At 38.5% G+C, this 25,099-nt stretch overlaps 1 protein-coding gene across 1 annotated transcript in view; it reads right to left on the reverse strand.

Annotated features, from left to right (window-relative positions):
• The window catches only part of LOC118833333 (protein FAM122A-like), a 48,888-nt gene extending 24,105 nt beyond the window's left edge, over window positions 1-24,783 (reverse strand). The window contains exons 1-10 of the mRNA XM_036740695.1: window positions 24,736-24,783; window positions 23,921-24,041; window positions 22,636-22,727; window positions 18,138-18,194; window positions 13,270-13,313; window positions 13,121-13,175; window positions 6,573-6,665; window positions 6,367-6,455; window positions 3,418-3,482; window positions 574-670 (exon numbers count right to left, since the gene is read on the reverse strand). Of these exons, the coding sequence (XP_036596590.1) occupies window positions 574-670; window positions 3,418-3,482; window positions 6,367-6,455; window positions 6,573-6,665; window positions 13,121-13,175; window positions 13,270-13,313; window positions 18,138-18,194; window positions 22,636-22,727; window positions 23,921-24,041; window positions 24,736-24,783 (761 nt within the window). The remainder of the gene's footprint in view (window positions 1-573; window positions 671-3,417; window positions 3,483-6,366; window positions 6,456-6,572; window positions 6,666-13,120; window positions 13,176-13,269; window positions 13,314-18,137; window positions 18,195-22,635; window positions 22,728-23,920; window positions 24,042-24,735) is intronic.
• Window positions 24,784-25,099: the final 316 nt, after the last annotated feature.

A 25,099-nucleotide genomic window follows, 5' to 3' on the forward strand; every position in this document is an offset into this window, starting at 1 on the left:
AATTTTGAGTATGTAAAATGAAAGCAATTGGTTTTGGTTGAAGCAAGTTACAAAGGGGAGTTGAATGGCTATCAAATTAATGGTTATCACTAGCACAATTACTGCCATAAGTGATCTTTTTTTTTCTTAGAAGGAATATGCTTTTCTAGTAACATCTAATAATATACGTTCAGTGAAATCTGATTGCAGTTATTTTATGTTGCTATAGATGAAGGATATTTTCTTAGTAAAACTACCTAAGGTTTCTATGGAGAATGAAAGAAGAGTGGAGGTGGTGCAGAAGGAAGTTTGAAATAGCTTTCATACAAAGTGTGCCAATTAGATAGGAATAAAAGAAATGTCTTCTCACAGTTGGCAACCCATTTTGGACATTTCCATTGTTTTTTCCAGTAGTATTCAGTTATCTCTATATATGGGAGTTGTATGTATTTGGATAGTGGCGGTAAACCCGATGTTGAGTTTGTCAAGAACTAGCAAAATTAAGACTGTCCTGAATGCCAAGTTCAATTTAAAAAACAATCCAAACTAGATTAATATCCAATCAGTATTAAAATTTCAAAGGTTAGTACTCACCACACATTTACCTCTGACAGATTTGTAACATCAGAATAAAGCACGTTGGTTATGCCTTGAAAAAATCTTTTTGGCTGATCTTCTGTTTCCGCTTCACCTATGGAAAAGTAGCAATGAAAAAAACTACTCAAAATCTGCTTGAATTGACTGTAGTTTATCTGTCTACCTATCATCTATTGTTCTTTTTTCTCTATCACTGCAAGTGGAATCACATCATAAGATTGGGAGAAGTAATGGAAGTGCAAAATTTAAATGAAGTAAAAAAATTAAATGAAAGGTGATGAAGGGCTCAACTAAATCACATCCTTCCTGGAGCATTTAAAGCTACAGCTAAAAAGAAAGTAAGAAACAGATTAAAAATAGAAAAGTCTTTTACAACAAATTAAAGTGGATGTATTACATTTAGGTTGTAACACCACAGTCTCTAATATGTTGGAAGGAAATATGGCAATAAAGTAAACAAAGATGAGAAAAATAGAGCAACTATGGCAAGTAGACAAATAAAGTTACATTTTGAAGGTGACCATTGAAGGTTTCACTTTCAAGACAGCTAAAAAGGAGTAGGATGCTAAATGTTTAGGAAAAAAAACTGTGGCAATTAATGTAATCAAAAAAATGTAGCAAAATACTGATCTATACTTACTTGCCCAAATTTATAATACTTTTTTGTTAAAATGCTTAAAATATAAACTTTTTGAGGTTAGAGACTGTCTCACTTGTTTACAGAAGTGTCCCAACATGCAGAGGAAAAGCCATGTACGTGTAAAAGAGTTATAGTTCTGAGACTGGTGAGTCAAGTATAAGTTCTTTTGGGATACAGAAAGAATAGATTGAGGTAATGATGACATGGTTTGGAGGTGTCAAGGAGGTTTAATCAAGATACAAATGCAGCAAATTCTTAATGACAAAGAGAAGTCTTCATAAACACTCATCTGACTGAAAGGTGTAGAGAATAATAGATCCTATTGTGCTTACTGTTTTATTGTTGCTGTTCAGTCATTTCAGCTGCATCTGACTCTTCAGGACCCCATTTGGGGTTTTCTAGGCAAAGATACTATATTGGTTTTCCATTTCCTTCTCCTGATTTCACAGATGAAGAAACTACGGCAAATGTGGTTAAGTGACTTGCCCAGAGTTACACAGCTAATAAATGTCTGAGGCCAGAGGATAAATCTACCTGATTCTAGGACTGGTGTTCTATCCATTGCACCACATGGCTGCCTTCATCACCAGCTAGCTCATAAAAAACTGATTTTGCAGAACCCTCAAAAGTGCCAATAAAGTGAATGAAACAGGTAAATACGTCTGCCATTCTTAAAGAAGATAACTTGCCCAATATTTAAATATACATGAGCTGCACCTGAAGACATGAGGATGTGAATTCAATTCTGGCCTCAATACTTCTCAGTTATGTTATCTTGGGCAAATCATTGAACTGCTATTTGCCTTAGTCTCTTCATCTGTAAAGTGGAAATGATAGCACCTACCTCCCAAGTTGTGAGGGTCAAAGGCGATATTGATTTTAAAATGCTTAAGCAGAGTACCTGGCACATAATAAGTGAGCACTATATAAATGTTAGCTATTATTACTATTATGAATAATAGAGGGTGAAATTTGTGGAGAAGACTGGATGAAATGAGACCACTTGTACATTAGATGGATTACTGCACTGGTAAGGACAACTTTTCAATATGAAGCAGAGATTTAAGCAAACATTAGCAGTAAGAAAGCAACTCGGTAATGTGATGTGAAAAGTAGTAAAAAAGGAGGTATCTTTTATTATCTCCAATGAAAAACACAATGTAAGGTTCACAGCTAAGAATATGGGGAAAGGGAAAGGTATGGGAGGTTTCAGGAGAGATGAAAAACTTTGCAAAAGCTATGGTGGGACAGTCACTTAAAGGATTGCTCTGCACCAGGGAGGTACCAGTTGTATTGGAAAGCAGGGTGGGACTTTCTGCTGTTTTTTTCTTTTGAAATGCTTCTCAGCACTAAGGCAATCAAGTGCCTTTGATTGAGTCTTGCCTTTGTTTCATTCAAAAGTTTTTCACTGAATCAAGAGTCTTTGATGACCTGCTTAAGTTGCAAAAAAGTCTAAGTCATATTAGTTCGAGTCATATGGTTGTGATACCTTCTGACCCTGAAGAATTGTATATACATTCTGAGGGTAGCATTTTGCTTGGGAGGCTCACTCATTCAAAGCTGTTAAGGAGCTCCTGGCTTTGAAAACCCAGATGTTGGTGCTTCTCTCTCTGGTACCTATGTATGTGTTCCTATGGTCAGACCGGAAGACTGTCTGTTGATTTGTGTTATTTTGCTCTGTTGTAATTTCTGTTTGTATTTGCTCTGAAGTTTAGGGTGCTAACTTTTTTCCCTGAATGATACATGTATATTTAATTAAAGTAAGATTGTTAACCCCTTAAAGTTGCTTTCCTTAGAAAAGCAGATCAAAGATCCTGTGCTAGCAGCCCTCCTGTGTGCTGGTGTAATTGGCCTTATACCTCCACAGCAGCTGTAAGCGTTATTGTTGTTACACCAGTTGAAGTTAGATAACAAAAATCTGGAGTGTGTAGGAGTGAGAAAGGAAGTAGACAGTGAGAGGCTTCCAAGGCTAGAACAGCAATATAAGAGACAAAGAACTCACAAAAACAATATAGAGATAAAATGGTCAAGATGGGAAAAGGAAAAGAGAATAACAATAGCAGCCAAAGATCATGGTACAGATGAACAATGAGAGTTTGGAGTTGCAAGGCAGAGGAAGAGATGGAATGACAACAGACTGATAAATATGATCAAAATAAATTTGACAATTCTATTTTGAAATTCAGGTATACATACAGTACCTTTTCTTTTCATTGCTCCAAGTATACCTGGTCTAATACAGTTGATGGGACTATGGCTTCTCCTGCTAAAGTTATACACAACAGTATATTGTCAGTAATAGGTATGTTATTAACAATTTAAAATAATAGTAGTAACACAAAGTATAGAATTATAAGACAAGGGAAAAGTCAATACAATTAAGAGAAAAATGTCTGGTTTCCGTCTATCAGTTAATCATAATTATATAATAATGGTTTACATAACCCATTTCTCATATTTCACTGCTCCCTTAAAAACTTTTTATAAAGTCATTTCAATATTATGAATTTTCAAACAGAACTTTGGGATTTTCAAGATGCTTTATGTTGCTTAAACTTCACTCTAAGAAAAAAGGGCTATGTAGTGTTTGGCTGAGAAAATAAACAACTATGCTTGATTAAATTTTTAACTAGGAAAATGTCATAGTTACTCAAGCAGATGGAAATATTACTTGAGTGTATCAGACATTTTATTAAACATTCAACACATGTTTGTGTTGGAAGCCATTAAAGACACTATGCTAGGAAAGAGATATTATATCCAAAATCACATCAATGTAGAATTTTTTCTCTACTAATAAGTAGAAGGTAACCCATCCATACTGACTTATCTGTAGATAAGAGTGAAGCACAGTCTGTTTATTATTCCTCACTCTCTCATGTTCTTCAATGATTTTTTTCAACTCCTATTTATTCCACATGTCCTGTATTTCATTATTCATAATGAAGATCCTGCTAACATTCTAGGCCTGTCAGTTCCTTAGCTTCTTCAACTTTCATGACCCCAACCTTTGTTTTGCCATAGCTATACAAGGACATACCCACACTTTAATTCGACCATTTTTTAAAAGTGGTCCACCTTAGCTTTATATAAAATATGAATGGTCCAATCACTGAAAAAAAAATCTGGAATTATGCCAGATCACTCAAGGGCCTAAGATTATGAATGGAATCCAAGGAGGCTAAAGCCAAAAAGAGAGGTCCCATATATGTCAAAACTGTGTGGAGTATCAAAGAAATGAAAACAAAATTAAATGTTTTGGCAAGGACTAAACAAGAATGTAACAGAAAAACAAATATGAGGAATTAAGACAAACTCAGGAAGACCTGGATGCACTGATACAAGGTTACATAAAGAGAAACATAAAAATAACATATACATGACATAAAAGAAAAATTTTAAATGAATTGTTATTATAATGATCAAGAAGTTTTCCTGAAGAGCACTGGCCATACAGTCAGGAGGACCTGAATTCAAATTCGGCTGCAGACACTCCACACACTTACTAGCTGTGTGACTCTGGGTAAGTCACTTAAACCCAATTGCCCTGCTTTCCCCCCTCAAAAAAATCTTTCAATTGGTTAATGGCTGAACAAACTGTAGTATGTGATTATGATGGAATATTATACCAGAAAAAATGATAAGCAGAATGATCTCAGAAAAACCTGGAAAGACTTATATGAGCTGAAGCAAATGAAATGTACTCTGTATAAAGTAACAGTAATATATTTAGATGATCAGTTGTGAAGGACTTAGCCATTCTTAGCAATGCAATGACTATTCATGACAACTTGGAAGGATTTAGTATGAAAAAGCCCATCCATACTCAGAGAGAGAACCGATGCTGTCTGAATACAGATTGAAGCATACTTTTTTCTTGAGGTTCTTTTTCTTGTCTTTGTTTTCTCTCACAATGTGACCATTATGGATATGTTTTGCATGACTTCACATGTATAATCTATACTGAAGTGCTTTGCTTGCCTTCTCAATGTAGGGAATTGGGGAGGCAAGAAGGGAGAGAATTTCCAACTCAAACTTTAAAAATGAATATTAAACGATTTTTACAACAAGGGTCTCTGATAAAGGGATCATTTCTAAAATACATAGAGAAACGAGTAAAATTGATAAGACAAGTCATTCCCCAATTGGTAAATGGTCAGACGATATGAACATGTAGTTTTCAGATGAAGAAGTTAAATTATCTATAGTCATATGAAAAAATGCTCTAAATCACTACTGATTAGAGAATACAAATCTATATCACCTATCAGCTTGGTTCACATGACAAAATGGGAAAATGATAAATGCTGGAGAAGACGTTGGAAAACTGGAACACTAATGCATTGTTGGTGGAGATGTGAGCTGAGCCAACCATTCTGGAGAGCCATTTGGAACTGTGCCCAAAGGGCTGTAAACTGTGTGTATCCTTTGACCTAGCAATACTAGTTCTAGGTCTGTATCCCAAAGAGATCATAAAAATGAGAAAAAGACCCACATGTATAAAAATATTCATAACAGCTCTTCTATGGTGGTCAAGAATTGGAAACTGAGGTGATGCCCATCAACTGGGGAATGCCTAAACAAGTTGTGGTATATGAATGTAATGAAATACTATTATTTCATAAGAAAGTTGAAAGAAGGAAATGATTTAATAAATAATAGCTGGAAGTGGAAATTTAGGGCATTACTAGTGAATAAATAATTTTTCATGTTATAACAGTAAAAGCTTTTCAATGAATACAGTTTTCTGAATTGTGAAGAATACAACCCCATGATTTTACAACACAGAAAAAAAATTTCAAAATACTTTTGCTTTAAAATTTCTTTTAAAAAAACTACAGAGCCTCTATTAAAGTCGTTCAGAAAAATCAAGATTCTTCAAATCTCTGAAAACAGGTATAAGTTTATCAAGTTTTACCAACTTCTCAGGTCTTGCATTACAAAGTTATGCCTATAGTCCGAGGATTAAACTAGTTAATACTGAAAGGTCTGTCATTAGTTAGCGGGGTAACAAGCAAATTTTTTCAATCATAGCAACTTGTGACCTTGGTGTTAAAGCATGAAGGATTTTCAATCTGTATTAATGAAGGGAGAGTCCTGACAATCGTGAAATCAAAGAATTTGTAGTTGAGGAATACACATGTACTTACGTTGTAAATCGTCTTGTTGGACTAGGAATAGGACTTGGAGGAAATCCACTGCTGCTCACCAAACTTTGTAATGATGGTGAGAAACATTGCTTTAAAAAACAGTAAAAGTTCAAGGAAAAAAAAACAATGTTTTCTTAATTTGAAATATGTTGTAGCAAAAGAAAACTACCAAAAAATTTATACACTGGTTGAAATTTTTGGCTTACCTTGCCAATTCCCCTGGTGGGTGAAGGTGCTGGGGAAACTGGAATGACATCAGTTAGCTTCAGAAAGGATGACTTCTCAACATCACTGTCACTCTATTAAAAAAAAAGTTACAAAATTGCAGATGATCAATTTAGACCCAAGACAAGGCTTGATGTAATACAAAGAAATATGGAATCAGAAGCCTTATCTACGTAGTCTTATACAGATCATTTCATTTCCCTGGGTTGTTTTCCCACATTAAAAATAAGAGATTTAAACTAGATGATTCTGAAGTCTGGTATACTCAAAATATGATCCATAATGAACATTAACTTAGTAACTGGGAAATCCTGTTTTTTTTTCAGGGAAAATATTTCTTGGCATTGCCATTTTCATAAGATCTACTATGCTGGGAACAACACACACAATAACCACAGAAGGAAACCAAAGAATCAGAAATGCTGCTGATCTACTGGAAAAGCCAGGTAACCAAAAGTTAATGTAATTCCACAACTCCAGCACTAAGAACAGTGTTAAGCACATAATAAATTAATCTATTCACTCTTATTTGACCTGCTCTTAAATCAGGGGCCAGTTCTCCCCTCTATCAAGTATGTGGTGGGGCAGAGAAGGAAATGGCTCTCAAAATTAAAAAAAAGTTATTATAAAGGCAGAAGATGTTCTTATTCAAGTAAAAGTATATGTATATGCCTCTTTCTCGTCTCTGACATTGCTTGCAGCCAGCCCTCATCCCGAGACCTGGTTGATTACAAAACCCTATTAGTGGGCCTTCTTGCCTTCCCCACTTTATGCTCCACTCAGCTGACAGATTAATTTTCCTAAAATGCACATCTGACCATTATTATCCTCCTATTCAATTAACTTCCAAGGACCCCTGTTACCACCATGATAGATACCCTAACTTTCAAAGCCCTCCATAGCTTGACCCCTTAACTACCCTTCTAATCTTCTTACATTCTATGTCCCTCTACAAACACTTTAATACATCAACATATTATTCTTCACAAGATCCTCCACCTTCCAACTCTAGGCATTTTCTCTGGCTGTCACCCATGACTAGCATGCGAGTCACCATTTCAATCTACTAGCTTCCCTGTCTTCCTTCAAGTCTCAAGTAAATTCCCACCTTGTGTGAAAAGCCCTCCTTAATCTAAATGCCTTTCCTATGAGATTCATCTGAATTTATCAGGTGGAGATCTTTTTGTACCTAGCTGTCTCCCCTCCCCATTAGCCCATGAGATGTCTTTTCCTATATCACCAGCACTCAGTGCATAGTATATGGATCTTCTTCCTTTCCCCTCAAATATAGCCCTATTCTCCTCCCTTCCTACTTATCCTTTAAGATCATCCAAATATTAAAACACATCCTTAAGCCTTCTTCTAATGGAATCCTAATAAAGCTTCCTCCAGTCCCAACATTCTAATCTCCTTATAGGCCTTACTGAAAAATAATCATTTGACCACACAATCTAGCTTTAAGCACATCACAAACCCCCAGACTCAATATAGCCCCCAGATATAATTCCCATATTTGAACAGGTTCACAATATTCATTTAGCCCAAGACACGACCATAACACCTAACCATCCATCTTGATCAGACAGGACCGCAATAGCTAGCCAATCAGCAGCACAACTAGGATGTCTGACAACTGAACCATAGAAGGAACCCCTCCCCTATTACCAAATTCCTTGACAAACCCCTTCTACCTTTTAAATATTCATAATTTCTATTATGTAATTGCATCTTTACTCTATAAAAATCCATCTTGCTTTCTCTGAAGTTGCTGTTCCTCCTGGAACCTGGCCTGCTTCTAAGGGGTATCAATCCTCAATAAATGCCTATACCCAGATCTGAATTGGTCTGACTCAGAATTCTTTGAGAGGGTGCTGCCACAATACACCATGAAACTGCAACACTTCTATGATAACCAATGATGATAAGGGTCTGAAGTGACATATGTGGCATCTTCCCATATCAGACTGTAAATAGTATACTAATGGTATTCTCTCAGGAGTAGTCCTCATATTTACTTTTTTGTTTCTCTTGATTCCTGTGTGTATATTGCGTAACTCAGTTTTCTCCATCAAGAATGCTTGGCAGTACTTCATTTGGTTAAAGGCCCATTTGCTCTCCATCCCTATGGTCTACAGGATCATAATCAGTTTGGATGAGTCAACTATTTTTGTTTAAAAGATTGTATCTTGATGGGGGGGAGGTTGGAGCCAAGATGGCAACTAGAAAGCAGGTACTTGCATGAGCTCCTCCCCAGGTCCTTCGAAACACCTATAAAAAAATGGCTCTGAACAAACTCTAGAACAGCAGATCCCACAAAATAACAGAGGGAAGCAGGGCTCCAGCCCAGGAAAGCCTAGATGGTTGCAGGGTAAGGTCTGTTGCATGCACCTGGGAGCAGAGCAGAGCAGAGCCCAGAGTGAGCTGCGCCTGGACCAACCAGACCAGGAGCTGGGCAGAATAGGCCCTAGCGTCCTCAATCAGTGAGCTGTGGCAGTTACCAGACTTCTCAACCCACAAACAGCAAAGACAAAGAGAAGTTTTAGTGGGAAAAGCTGTAGGGACAGAGTGAAGGGAGATCGTGGGATCTGGCCACTACCCTAGGGGTAGGAGGTAATGCAGCTCTGAGGCTGCTTACAGAGCTACAGCTGTAGTTGCTTCTGGCCCAAGGCCCACCTCGTGGGAGGAAATAAGTGGCGGATGAGCAGGAGTGCAGAGCCAGTTTAGATCTGAGTCCTGTCTGGGTTGGTGGTTCTTGGAAGAGGAGTAGCGCTGGTGTAGCACAGCTCAGTGTGTAGAAATAGCTCTGAAAACAACAGCGCAGCCCCTCAAGCTTGAGACAAAGTACTCTACACTCTACAAGCAGTCATACCCCGACAAAAAACTCAAGGGTCAGATTCAGGCTCAGATTTTGGAATCTTTCTTTGGTGACAAAGAAGACCAAAACATACAGCCAGAAGAAGTCAACAAAGTCAAAAAGCCTACATCAAAAGCCTCCAAGAAAAACATGAACTTGTCTCAGGTCATGGAAGAACTCAAAAAGGATTTGGAAAAGCAAGTTAGAGAAGTAGAGGAAAAATTGGGAAGAGAAATGAGAGTGATACAACAAAACCATGAAAAATAAGTCAAAGACTGGCTAAAGGAGACCCCAAAAAATACTGAAGAAAATAACACCTTAAAAAACAGACTAACCCAAATGGCAAAAGAGCTCCAAAAAGTCAATGAGGAGAAGAATGGCTTGGAAGGAAGAATTACCTAAGTGGAAAAGGAGGTCCAAAAGACTACTGAAGAAAATACTACCTTAAAAATTAGATTGGAGCAAGTGGAAGCTAGTGACTTTAGGAGAAATCCAGATGTTATAAAACAGAACCAAAGGAATGAAAAAGTGGAAGACAATGTGAAATATCTCCTTGGAAAAACCACTGACCTGGAAAATAGATCCAGGAGAGATAATTTAAAAATTATTGGACTACCTGAAAGCCATGACGAAAAAAAGAGCCTAGATATCATCTTTTAAGAAATTATCAAAGAGAACTGCCCTGATATTCTAGAGCCAGAGGGTAAAACAGAAATTGAAAGAATCCACCGACTGCCTCCTCAAAAAGATCCCAAAAAGAAAACTTCTAGGAACATTGTCACCAAATTCCAGAGCTCCCAGATCAAGGAGAAAATACTGCAAGTATCCAGAAAGAAACAGTTTCAGTATTGTGGAAACACAAGATCTAGCAGCTTCTACATTAAGGTATTGAAGGGCTTGGAATATGATATTCCAGAGGTCAATGGAGCTAGGATTAAAACCAAAAATCACCTGCCCAGCAAAAGTGAGTATCATGCTCCAAGGCAAAATATGGATTTTCAATAATATAAAGGACTTTCAAGCTTTCTCAGTGAAAAGACCAGAGCTGAACAGATAATCTGACTTTCAAACACAAGAATCAAGAGAAGCATGAAAAGGTAAACAAGAAAGAGAAATCATAAGGAACTTACTAAAATTGAACTGTTTTGTTTACATTCCTACATGGAAAGACAACATGTATAATTTATGAGACCTCAGGACTAGGGTAGCTGAAGGGAATATGTGTATATATATATACATATACATATACATATACATTATATATATATATATATATAGAGAGAGAGAGAGACAGAGACAGAGACACAGAGAGAGACAGAGAGAGAGAGAGAGAGAGAGAGAGAGAGAGAGAGAGAGAGAGAGAGAGAGAGAGAGAGAGAGAGAGAGAGGGCACAGGGTGAGTAGACTATGAAGGGATGATATCTAAAAAAAATCAAATTAAGGGATGAGAGAGGAACATATTGAGAGAGGGAGAAAGGCAGAGATAGAATGGGGCAAATTATCTCACATAAAAGTGGCAAGAAAAAGCAGTGCTGCAGGAAGGGAAGAGGGGGCAGGTAAGGGGGAATGAGTGAATCTTGCTCTCATAAGATTTGACCTGAAGAGGGAATAACACGCACACTCAACTGGGTATCTTACCCCATAGGAAAGAAGGAGGAAGGAGATAAAAAAGGGGGATGATAGAAGGGAGGGCAGAGAGAAGGAGGAGGTAATTGAAAGGAAACACTTTCGAAAAGGGAGAGGGTCAAGGGAGAAAACTGACTAAAGGGAGATAGGATAGAAAGGAGCAAAATATAGTTAGTCTTGTGGAAGGGTTTTACATAACAATACACATGTGGCCTTCTTAGGGAGGGTGGGTGGGGAGGGAAGAGGGGAGAGAATTTGGAACTCAAAGTTTTAAAAACAGATATTAAAAAAAGTTTTTTGCATGCAACTAGGAAGTAAGATATACAGGCAACGGGGCATAGAAATTTATCTTGCTCTACAAGAAAGTTAGGGAAACGAGGATGGGGGGTGGAGTGGGGTGACAGAAGGGAGGGCTGACTGGGGAACGGGGCAACCAGAATATATGCCATCTTGGAGTGGGGGAGGAGGGTAGAAATGGGGAGAAAATTTGTAATTCAAAGTGTTGTGAAAATCAATGCTGAAAACTAAAAATATTAAATAAATTAAATCTGAAAAAAGTGTATCTTACTCCTTTTAGAATTTCATATTCAAAACTCTCTACTCTTCTAACATCATACTTTATAAATCTTATGTCATCTTGACTGTGGCACCCTGATACTCAAATTTTTTTTTTCTGGCTGCTTGCACTATTTTCCTTTCAAAAGTGATAGATCTGGATTTTGGGTATAACATGTGCCATAGTTCATAATTTCAGGTTTCTTTCAGAAGGTGCTCAGTGGATTCTTCTATATTCATTTTCTCTTTGTGTTCTAAAAATCTGTGGATACTTGTGATTTACTGAAATGTAATGTCTAGGCTCTTTAAGGGGTGGGAGATGGGAAAGGAGTCCTAGGCTTTCAGGTAATCCAATGATTTAAAATCATCTTTCTTCAAACTTTCTACCCAAGTCAGTTGTTTCTGACTTGAGATACCTTTCTTCTACCCTTCCATCTTTTGGTTTTGTTTTAAAATTTCTTGCCACATAAAGTCACTGACTTTTCTTTGGTTCATTTTAAATTTTAGGATAACTGTTGCTTGAGAAATTTTTTTTACTTTTTATTTCTTGTGCCAAGCTGTTTATCCTATCTCCAATTATTTCTTTCCCAAAGTTTTCATTTCTTTCCCAAAATTTCTCTCCAGTATTCTCATATAACATATAAAAATATTTTAGAGTCTGTTTTATAATCTTTTGCCTTGTATTTTTCAAGAAATGTGGTTTGATTTGTGCATAAGCTATTCTTCTCTTTGTGGCTTTGTTTGTAGATGTCTTGAAATAATTTTCTTCTTCTGGTGTTTAAGTTTTAACAGTCCGGTCATCATATATGCCCTAGTGCATAGACATATGCATTGCGTGTTGATGGTAACTTGGTTTGACTCAGTATTAGCCTTGTCTCCTAATGCTAACCTGACCTGCAAAATTACTGGTTTTTACTTGGATTTTTTAGTTAGACCTTAGTCTGGTAGTCTTTCTAAGTCTCCGTTGGAATAACTGAATGAGGAAAGTGGACAGTGTGTCTCTTCCTATTTTTTATGGTCCTCTATCCTCAACCTACCTCACCCTTTTGCTGCACCTAAAATTATTGGCTATCTTTTCCAAATGGGATCTTTCTGGGATCACACAAAAATGTTTTTTCCCTCTATGTATGTGACCTCTCTTCATTTTCCCTTGCTGGCTTATTATCCATATTGCATCTTCCCTTCATGTCTTTCCTCCAAACCCCCTGCCCCCATCTGCGTGCAACATTTTTCTCCAAGGCTCTTTCCTGTGCTCCCTTTTCTTTATGTGATAAGGAATGAATTAAGAACAAGCAACTGCACCTTTAAATAGCAATATCAATTAGACATTAAATCAACGAGATGAATGTATTTTAGGCTAAGGAGTTATGACACAATCTAGCAGGTGAAACATATGACATTGCTATTTAAAAATTAAAGTGGAAGTGTTTTGTGCAGGACATGTAGACTGTAATTAAATAAACCAGTAAAAAAAATAAATTTTAATTACTTTACCAAATTCAGGCTTTCCTCCCAAGACTGACTTATCTGCATTGCAGTTTGCACCTCCCTATAAACACAAGAGAATTGGTTGGTGATATATGTTGTTATTTTCTTCATGAGAAAATAATGATTATCATAACACTTTAAAGTGTTAGACTTACCTTTCATGTACAGTTTCTCTGTTTATCAAGTCCATTCCTTCTTCCTTAAAAATTAATCAAATTTAACTCATTATAGTCTTAAAATATTTTCTTTAACTTCAGTAAATCCTAATCTTTATTTCCTGTAGTACAAAGGTGCAAATGCATCTTTAAAATTTCTGAACAAATAAATCTTAATAAACACAATTTCATCTGCAAAACGAATAACAAATATGTAATTTATGTTTCAACACATAAAAACTTGAAGAATTCCTCGGGTACTAGGAATTTCAATACCAAAATAAAAAGAGACCAACCATTAGTGAACAGTCTTTTCTATGTTACACCATAAAATATTTTAAAATATTCAGAACCCTTTAACTATGTTCATACTATAGACTCCTAAGAAACAAGAAATTCTTTGTATGTTGTCACTCTCTCTAGTACTTATCACCATTATTAGCATACTTAAAACCACCTAATGCTTTTTCATTCACTCACTCATTCAATTATTCATGCATATATACAACTAAATACAGGGCAGCAGCAACAAACACCTAAGATCTCAAATATGGAGTACTGGACTGTGAGGGAAGATGTCCTACCACCATATCCAGGAACCTGGTTGGGCAGGATATGATTACATTGTTTAGAGGACTTTTGGTGGGATAGAAGAGAGATAAGAAAAATCTCTACTGGGATATGGATGAGAATCCCTAAGAATCATTTTAGACAGATATTACCTAAACCAGGATGAGCAGCTCAAGGAATATATGTATTGACTGGAGTGATAGATTCTGGTTATCAAGGGGAAATTATTGTGACACTCCAGAATTTAGGTGGAGAACCTATACAATTTTGTAAAAATGAAAGAATAGTTTAAATGATAATTATTCCTTGTGAAATCATACCCCTTATGAAGACTGACCCTCTTTCTAACTCTCAGAGGAAAAGAAGGGTTTGGTTCTACTGATAGGATAAAATTGGGAGCTAAAGCCAGATGATGTTCCAAAGGCTTCAGCAAATGGAAAAGGTAATATTGTAACTGTTGTTTTTCCAGGAGAAAATGATTATCAAATTGTATCCTTCTATTGTGGATGAGGCTATGATTGTTTCTGTTTCTTTTTGGTTTTCATCTGTTAACTCTGTTTGTGAGATTTGTTTCCTGCAGGATTAGTACCATCCACCAGCGGATGCCTGATTGCTTAAGCCAGATGTCACCCTCTGATGTGTCTGGATGTCACCTCTGGACCTGGTGTCAACCAAGTTCTGGATGCCAGCTAAAGAATTGACCTCTAGAATGGGACACACTACCTCTTGGGGCAGGGACAGCTCTATGGTCCAATTTCAGTAGGGCAAAGCTATGGAGGACAAGACCTTTGCCGCTTATCCCAAGATTTTGAACCTCACTGACTCGAGGGGGGAATGATGATAATTGTTTTATATGCTTATCTTGTTTTATCCTTATTATATTTTTGTAAAGTTCTACAGATATCAGTTGTCCCAAAAGTCCCACTGCCCTAAGTAGTGGATAAGAAAGATCTTGAGTCCGAATGGATTGGTGATTTAAATTTGAAGATCTTTCCCACCCATTAATAGGCCATGTGACCTGCTTACATCACAGGAAGCCTAAGTCACATGTGGTGGGAGGAGTTTGCTGAGAGGAAAAGGAAGTTATGTCACAGGAAATGGAGAGCACAGTTACGACAGTTAGAGCCGAGGGAGAGAGCAGATATGTGTTGTGCTGTGCTGTGAGTGGGTTTGTGGGAAGGCCCCAGCGGGTGGAAGGTTATGGGATGGAGAGGTTCTCTGCTGTGATACTGTGTATTGAATTCTTTGTTGCTGTGATGGATTGGGCTTATTGGTTTGGGGATCTGGTTCTCTGGTGTCTGAATAAATGTTTTACTTCTATCTTCTATATGGAGAGTCTCTCATATTTTGTGATACAGAACTACAAAGACATATTGATAATTATCGTCTATATCATGATTATTGCCTTACTAGTACGACATCCCAAAATGGAATTAATTTTCCTTCTTTTCAAATCTTCCCTCCTACCTTCCCTAAAGAACACTATCATCCTTTTGGGCTTGCACTGTCATTCTTAACTCCTTTTTCTCATCTCCCATTTCTAAGCTGTTGCCAAAGCTCATTGATCTCACCCCTGCAATTGGCACCTGGTGTAGGCCCTCATCACATCATACCTGGATTACTGAAATATATGGTTTGCGGATGACTTTACCCATCTCAAGTCTCTCCTCACTCCATTCTCCCACCCAAGTGTTTTTTCCCTAAAGCGAAGTTCTGACCATGTCAACCTTCCCATGCCCCACTTCCACTCTATAAATACCAATGGCTCACTATCACTTTTAGGTCCAAATATGAAATCCTGTTTGACATTAAAAACCTTTCATAAGCTCCCTCGCACTCCCACTTTTAGTTCCCATACCTTTGCTTTTCTGGATCCTGTAATGCTGATTAGGGCAGTGCTTTTTGCTGTTCTTCTCTTAAGTGCCTTTAATGATTCTTACCTTTCAAGTGTAATGGCCAGCAAAATAGGATTTTTCACTGTTCTTTGTTTGAGTGCTTCTCAGCACTGAGGTAATCGAGTGTCCTAGGGCCCTGAGACTGGTATATAAGAACCAAGGTTGGTGTTTGACTTTTGGGGCTCTCACTCCCTGGAAGGCATCTCGTGTGACTTGAAGAGACTCTGTGCAGCCATTAAGAGCGCCCCACCCCCGCCGACCCTGCCTCACCATGGGCTTGTAAACCCAGATGTTGATGCTTTCCTGGTAACTGAATTGTGATTTTTTAGTCTGTTTATATTGTGTATGTTTGTAATTTGTTTGTATTTGCTCTGAAGTTCAGGCTGCTAGCTTTTCCTCCTGAACTAAGTGAATGATATTTCTATGTTGGATTAAAGTGAGATTGTTAATCCCTCCAAGTTATTTTCCTTAGTAAAGCAGATCAAAGAACCTGTGTTCTTTGCAGCCTTCTGTGTTTTGGCTTTTGCTGGTTTTACACAGTCACAGTTGCTGCTAGCAAGATTGTTGTATGGATCCTCTCTTCCCCTTCCCATGTTTTTTTTGGACCTGCTCTCATTTCTTATCTTGTCATTCTACTTTAATGGATTTGTTCAGGTCACACCTCTTATCTGTGGGTAATCCTGAAGGGTCTGTTCTGTAACCCTTCACCCCTTGATATTGTTTTATTTAGTGAGTCACCTGATAAGACTATCCATTATCCTATACTCCCATTCTCCTCTTAGGGACTAGCTTTATTGGAAGACCCTTGAATCTCTTATTTAATGAGAGATAACATTTATATGTGTCAGTTACTGTACTAGGAACTTTTCAATTATTACTTTATTTGATACTCATCCTACTAGGAACTATTTTTACCCATATTTTACAGATGAGGAAACTGAGGTAGACAATGCCTAAGTGACTTGCCTAGGGTCAGACATCTATAAGTGACTGAAATATGATTTGTACTCAACTCTAGACCTCATTCTTTATCCACTGTGCCATCCATAATGTCCGCAGGGATCACAGCCAACAAAAGGTCAAGCTGAGACACTTTTCCAGCCTAAAATAATGGAGGAGGTTGGCAGGAAAGGTCTGTGACACTGTGGTGGGGCCAGCCATGACAATGTGTGACGGAAGCACCAGCTGTGGGCTTTGGAAGTGGCTGTAACAGTGGCAGTGGCAGGAGCTTTGAGACCTCTTAGGCCAGAGGCAGTAAGGAAATCAGAAAGCTGATCTGAAAGAGATAACAAGGGACCCTTTGCTGACACTATATGGAAGACCAAGCCACTCTATTCTCCATATGCAGTTCTTGGTTCATTTACACTGGTCACAAGGAAGCAGTGGTCTTGGTTACAGTTTATTTGTGACTAGAATTAATTCCAAAAACAGTAGCATGAAAAAGCCTGAAACTTGGAACAGTGCTTCCCCACCCCCAAAGAAGCAGGGCACAGTTTAATGTAAAATTAAAGTCAAGAAACAGGACAGAAAACTGAGCAAACAATGACAAAAATGACAATAAGATCGTGACCATACACAGTTACTTTGATGTGAAAGAAGAGCAAGATACAAACTCAGAAGATGACAGTGTGAAAACACTTACAAGCACAGCTTTATAGAAAAATGTATCTTATAAGGATAATTTTTTATATGTTGCCTCTCCCATTAGAATGTGAACCACTTTGATGGCAGGAACCCTAGGGGGTTCTGTATCTTTAGCACAAGTGTTTGACAAATAATAAGCATTTAAGTGCATATTTACTTAATAGTTTTAAACAGAACAAAAAAAAGGTGATCATGACAAAGCTTATTGAAAAATGGAAAAATATCCTATTCTTCACTTTTAATAAGTTTCACATATATCGAATATAAAGCAGTAACTATGGGATGTTTTTAAAAATTGTTTTTGCTGCAATTAAGTTTATTAATTTTTTTATGTTTTATATAAGACAGAGAAATAGAATAGAACACTAGACCTGGAAATTAAGCTCAGTTACTTGTTGGCTATGTGATGCTGGGCAATTCATTTAACCTCTCTCATGGTTACTGGGACAATCAAGTGAGATATTCTATAAAATGCTATATAAACAACACATATTTTAATTTTAAAAGGGAATCATACAATCCTAACTAAAATTTTAGGAATGATTTTACCATATAATAACAGTATTTTTGAGAACTAATTTTTAAAATAGATTCTACTCTAAAAATGTCACTGTTCTTTGTGCATTTTTTAAAAAAAACTTTCTCCCAAAGTCTTTCAAACACAGTCAATAATTTAGAGGCATTTCAAACCACACAGAATAAGTTATTTGAAGTTGAATCTGCTTTGTTTGCAAATGTTAATTATCAAATTATGCTTACCTGTTTGATTTGATGAAGACGACTACTAGAAATTCGAATAGGAGATGATGGCAGTAACTGTAAAACAATAGAGAAAATTTCAAATGTCATAGTACTTAGAAATATTGAAGCAATATTTCCTTAAGATTTAAAATTTTAAATGTTTGCACACTTTTGAGAATATTATATGCAGTATGAACCTCTACTAATATTCTTTGATGCATTATTGTGGCTTAAAGGTAATCTTGAGCCATTGTAATTTCTGGTAGATCTTGCAAAGCTAAAAAGATTTCAAATACTACATCTTTAAATGTGTTGTCCAACAATAACCCTACTTACGTTTAAAAGGATCATCACCAAAGGGCTGACTATCAATAAGAAAGTTCTACATCCACGATAACTCATCATTCTATTGCTACACATCATCTACATCTATTTAAGATGTGCAAAGATTAACAATCCAAACATCCAAGAAAACAACAGCTATTTAATGCATTGAAGCACAGAGACTTGGCATTATTGAGAATGTGTGATTATTTGAAAATACGTGGAATTCAAGTAAATACACCAATACATACACACATATACGTACACACACATATACGTACACACACATATACGTACACACACATATGCACGCAAATACGTACACACACATAAAATACAGAGAACTACTTATGCCAGACTCATTGTACACACCATCTGTAGTAGCAGGTTAGATTTGAACATCCTTCCCACCCGTTAATAGGCCATGTGACCTGTTTATGTCACAAGAAGCCTAAGATATGTGGTGGCAGGTGTTTCCTGACAGGAAAAGGAAGTTATGACACATGAAATGCTGAGAGAGAGAGAGAGAGAGACAGAGAGAGAGACAGAGAGAGAGAGAGAGAGACAGACAGACAGAGAGAGAGAGAGAGAGAGACAGACAGACAGAGAGAGAGAGAGAGAGACAGAGACAGAGACAGAGAGACAGAAACAGAGATGTTATGGCTGCTAATGGTCACGCTCCAGTTGCAGAACTAAACAGGCTGACTTAGCTGTACTGTGAGTTTGTTTTGGGGAAGACCCCAGTAGGGGGTCAGAGAGGTTTTGGGATAGAGAGGCTCCATGTTGTGATATCATGTTTTACGTTCCTTGCTGTGTGGGATGAAAGACCCTCACCAATTAAAAGTTAATAAGAAGCCATCTCAGGGTGGGAACAGAAATAAATTTTATTCAGTTCTCGAAAATTGGGTGTCCTCTGCTAGCACAGAGCAGAACCAGCAAAGGAGATGCTTTACAAGAGGCAAAGCACCAGTAATTATACCTAACACAAGAGAATTCCTGCCCACCTCTGACCCCTCTCACCATTGGCTGGGAGGTGGGCTTGCAATCTGCACATGAAAGCTAAACAAAGAACCGGGAAATTGAGGAACAGAAACTCCAATTCCCATTCCCTTAGTTAATGATTACAACTGAGGTGACATCTATAAATCTAAAGAAAGAGAATAGGATAAGAGGAGGGGGAGACCCTCTCCATTCCTCTACAGTATTTTTACAGTAGAGGAAAGGAGGTCACAGTGACCCTATTCTTACTGAGCAAATCTTTAAATCAGAACCAGAAGAAAGAACAAAAAGTTTCAGGGTAAACTTTCCGAGAGGTTGAGCCATCAGACTCTCACAGCCTCAGAATTTTTCCACTTCCCTATTTCTTGATTTTTAAACATTTCTTAGTATAGATATAGATATATATTTATACATAGCTTCCCTGTACCTCACACACTTGCTATTATAATAAAGTGATCTTACTGGCTGTGGGAACTGAACATTTGGTTATAGGATATGATTCTCTGGTGTCAGAATAAATGTTATACTTCTTTTACCTTCTATGTGGAGAGTTTTTGTGCCGTCACCCCCCTGCCCAGTTTACCCTCCATCTTGCCCCAGTTCACCCCCCATCTTGCCCCAGTTCACCCCACTGTTCGTGCTCCCATCTCCACAGACCCCACTGTCTGTGTTCCCTTTAACATGGAAATAATCCTGCCCCAGCTTGTCCCACTGTTTGTGTTTCCATCTCCACGGAAATCAGTTTGTGTTCTTTCCCTTTAAATAACCTGATCCTACCCCTGCTCAGGGCTGTTCGATTTGAGTCTTTACTCTGAACAGTGATGCGCTTGAATAAATCCACATCAAAATTTATATCTGGGTCTCGCTTGCTTTTATCGACACAATATTTCTGGAGGCCCCAGAGAGATTTGGGGGTGGCCTGTAGCACCCCCTGATACCCAGGTCAGGAAGGGTCTCGTCCTTGGGTAGTGGGTATCTCCTCATCCCAACCTCCAGGGGAGCAGGCCTCTGAGACGTTCCAGAGCCCTGGACCTGGAGGGAGAACTGACCCGCCCCTCGAAGCCGACCTGCCCTCTATTCAGACTTTTGTGGATCCAGACCTCCAGGGGGCCCAGTCTCAGAGATGTTCCAGAGCCGTGGAGGATAAGTTAGGTTTCTGGTTTCTGTCTGGTGGGAATTCCCTTCTGGTTCTGGTGGAGATTTGGGGCCAGCCACAGCTTAAGTGGTCAGTAAAGAAAAAAAAAACACACCAATCTCCCAGGCGTGCCTAAGACTTTAGGCCTCTGCCCGTTTCTGGATTCTGGTTTCTGTCCCAGGGTGTCTCTCCATTTTGTGTTTGTGTTTCGGGGTGTGTGTGTGTCTGTGTGTGTGTCTGTGTGTCTGTGTCTGTGTCTGTGTCTGTGTGAATGAGAGCAGCAGCAGCAGCAGCTGAGGAAGCAGTCAGTAAACTGCCCTCTTGCCCCTCCCTATCCCACTGGCATTCCTGAGGAGGGAGCTGAGCAGTCTATGTGTCCATAGTCTGGTTAAAGTTTACCATCATAAGGAGAAATACCCACAAGTTAAAGTCATGTTGTGGCAGGAGAATGATTTATGTTGCAAACGGGGAGAAAACAGGGTATGTGAGAAAAGAAAGCCTGAGAAGTGTTAAGACCGAGTTCTCGGGGCTTTGGCATAACCTCCGCTCAAAAGGCAGAGTTATCTCAGCAGGAGGAAGACTTAAAGGTACGTGGGAAAAGTTCGTTTGAACTTCTCTGCACCAAAAGTTTCAAGATAAGGAAGGGTTAAGAAAAAAGAAGGGATCAGATCAAAGGGAAGCAGCTAGACAAGTATTTTAACCCTTTTTCTGCCTACATAAAGGAGAAAAGTTTTTGTGTAATGGGACCCAAACCAGAAAAGAATTGAACCAAATATGAAAAGTGAAGATATGTCATTCCTAATTTAATGCTTAAGATAAGTTAGAATTAATTTTACTGCTTGTCACTAAAGTTTAAGGGAAAAGGTAAGAAGAGGCTGTGATAAAAGTGGAAGATAAGTAAATTAAAATCTTGAGCAAGCAGCTTAGAGTAAAAGGTTTGATAGCCTGAGTTAAAAACCCAATAGATGAAGTTATAGAAAAATGGAAATCTATGTCCACCCACCCTTTGGACTAGATCTATGAGTAGGTTCTATTAAATTTAACATGAATATTGGTCCAGTATGTCACTTTAAACTGACCTGGTTATAACAGGTGATTCCAAATTGTAATAGTATTCATAATTGTTAAAGCATTTAGTATATTAATTGGCAAAAACAAACGTTTGAGTTAAATAGAATTGCTTCATGTGTGAATTTTCTCAGATGTGAAGTTTACGTCAATGGTGATAAGATGAAGGTGGAAATACATCCAGCCAGATTGGTAATTAGTTAATTATGGTTTTAAAAGATTTAAATACATGACATCTGTTTATGGTATTGTTGGATTTAAGGAAGTTTAATTTAAGAAGTTATAAACTTCCAGGTTTTGTAGCAGCAGTACTGGGATCCCTATTTGTACAGTAAGTTGGGAAAGCCTGGAAGTGGAAGTTTTACTGAAAGAGAGAGAACAGTGGGGTCAGAAACTAGCTGACCTCTGAACCTGGCTTTTAAACTCAGTAGGACTAATTTTTAATAATTGGCTTTTAGGACATTCTTTTAAAAATTAAAATTTGATTGTGAGGTCCTGGTAAAAGCTTTAAAAAGAAAAGGTATTTGTCAAAAAGACTGCTATTATTGTCAAGTTGTGATACCCAAACACCTAGAAGGTTTCATGGGGAGAAATGGAAAATTTTTTTAGTCAAATAATTGGGTAAATTAGTACTCTTGTATAGTCATATGAAACTCCCCCGAGGCAGCTGGCAACTGGGCACCGATGCCGCTGCCTGGGCAACGTCTCTTTCGGACGCTGCCCCCTTTCTTTTGTTTCAGACCCCCCCTCCCCTCCGCCACTTCTCCTCCCTGCTATTTACCCTCGGATGATTCCTTCTCGGCCAAAAGAAAAAAGTGGGGGGGGAGGAGTCCGGGTGGTGGGTTCAGGGAGATGGCCGAACTTTTGTTCCTGAGGTCTTGGGGAGGAATTGGGTGGGAAGACTACATCAGATCATACCCTGGGGTCGAGAAAGCTTGGGGAGCTACTCAGGGACAGATATTACATCCCCCACCTAGATAACATCCTTACCAGAACAGTCACCAGATGCTCTTCCTGCGCCCAAGTGAACGCAAAACAGGCAAAGACAGCACCGCTGCAGGTAAGGCTGCAGGGAACGCAACCTTGGAAACATTGGGAAGTAGATTTTAACTAAAGTCAAACCACCGGCAGTGGGGGTTTAAACTGCCTCTTGGTCTTTGTTGAAGAAAGAGAAAGCCCCAGTGCTTGTAAAGAAACTCTCGAATGAACTGATCCCCCGTTTGGGCCTTACCCTTAGCACTGGCTCGCGTAACAACCATAGCTTTCTTGCCAAAATTTCTCAGGGTGTGGCCAGAGTTTTACGGGCAGAATGGAAATTGCACTGTGCCTACCCCCAGAGCTCTGGTCTGGTTGAACGAGCAAACCACCCTTAAAGAGTTTCAGGAAAACTGGGTGACTCTTCTCGCTCTGGACCTGCTCCGCAGATGATGCACCCCTAATAAACTAGGTTTGATCCCTTTGAAATTCTTTTTGGGCGGCCCCCTCCTATTAACGCTTTCCTCATTAAGTTCCCAGAGGGTCTGCAACATACCCAGTCTCAGCTTCATAAATCTGTTCGGGAAGCCCCGTCTATTCTGAATTCTGACCACCTCCACTGCTTCCAGCCTGGGGACTCTGTCCTAATCCGGAAACATACAACCTCTGGTCCATTCCTGTCTGGCTCCACCATAGCTGGGTGAAGGCAGCTGCATCTGCACAATGGAAGGCAGAGCCCCTCGAGGACCCCCAAAGGCTAAGACTGTCCCAGCCCTCTTCTTGATTCTCCTGTTACCCCAATCCCCATGCCCCCAAGCCAAGCTCTACTTGGTAATCACTACAGGGAACAAACAGTCCTGGACTCTCCCAAACCCCGACGTACCCCTCCTCCTCATTATAGCTCTGGTCGTGGGCCCCTGCCTCATTAATCGTTTTCTGCAATTTGTCAAGTACTGCATAAACTCTGTTAATTCTATTGGTTAAGTATCTCCATTACCCGTTTGCAAATTCTAGTCCCCCTGCTTCTTGTGACAGATTCTCTGAAAATATGTCAAGAAATTGACACACTTTGAAAAAAAATTGGGGAATGTTGTGCCCAACCCCCCACCCCCCGCCCTGTCAGTTTACCCTCCATCTTGCCCCAGCTCACCCCATTGTTTGTACTCCCATCTCCATGGATCCCACTGTTTGTGTTCCCTTCTCCACAGAAATAATCCTGCCCCAGCTTGTCCCACTATTTGTGTTCCCAGCTCCACGGAAATCAGTTTGTGTTCCTTCCCTTTAAATAACCGGATCCTACCCCTGCTCAGGGCTGTTCGATTTGAGTCTTTACTCTGAACAGTGGCACGCTTGAATAAATCCACACCAAAATTTACATCTGGGTCTCCTTCGCTTTTTTCGGCACAACAGTGTTTCCCATCCTTTGTGATACACAGGCATATTCACGATTATTGTTGATGTTGTGTTTATTGTGTTACTGATACACTATCTCTTTTGGTATCTACTCCAGCCAGACAGAATAAATGGCTATTTGCTTCATTCTTCATCGATTTCTTATTACCTGATTCTGACTTCAAGAACCCGGCACCATAAATACTAACCCCCTTGGCCAAGCCTCACCCCCAATTCCACTGCAATATTAAGAAAAGACTAGCTGTAAACCTGTTTTACCTCTCTGATGACAGATGCAGAAATGTTATGCAGATTATGATTGAACATGTAAGTAAAGAAAATTTTCATTATTTTATGAGAACCATTCCCCCCACTTCTGCCTGCCCAACAGGATTAAAATCTGGTAACACCAATCACAAAGATCGTTTCTGAACTAACAAAAGACACTGTAGTCACAGCATAAAAACTAACAAATAAAGAGAACATGCCATAACTAGAATAGTAAAATTGCTCTAAAATAAATTCAAAAATTTTATTAATAATTAACATATTCAAAAGGAAACTCAGCTAATTGTCAGGGATTATTAATGTTACTTCTTCCAACTTGAGGAAAAAGTGAAATTATCAAATTTAAATCAAAAGAAAAATGTGGCTAAACAAGAAAAAGTAGTCTTTGTTCCTAGACTCTATTCTATTAGAAGTGATTTCTGATGTTCACTGTACCACATTTTTCAAAAAGCTTTCAGCCTGAAGTCTGCAATTTGGTTCCATGACTACAAGTGAAGATTTGTCTTTACTTACTGATGAAATAATATCTTTGTAAATTTGTTTCCTATAAGTTATAGTCAAATTAGGAATAGTGTCTATGTTTTATAAGCACAGAGGCCTTATACAAGTGATATAATGAAAGAGAAAAAGAGACTGACAAAAAGAGATCAAGAGAAGAAAGTACAAGAATGCGGCATTTAAGGAGACAGTAGGCATTTTTATTTATCTGAGGTTCTGTTAGTTGGCCCTAAAGATCAAGAGTAGGACTAGTAGATTAAAAGCAGCAGAGTATAGTGAAAAGCCAGTTGAACCTCAGACA

Source organism: Trichosurus vulpecula, unplaced genomic scaffold (assembly GCF_011100635.1).
Source record: "Trichosurus vulpecula isolate mTriVul1 unplaced genomic scaffold, mTriVul1.pri scaffold_31_arrow_ctg1, whole genome shotgun sequence".
In the NCBI taxonomy this organism is placed as follows: domain Eukaryota; kingdom Metazoa; phylum Chordata; class Mammalia; order Diprotodontia; family Phalangeridae; genus Trichosurus; species Trichosurus vulpecula.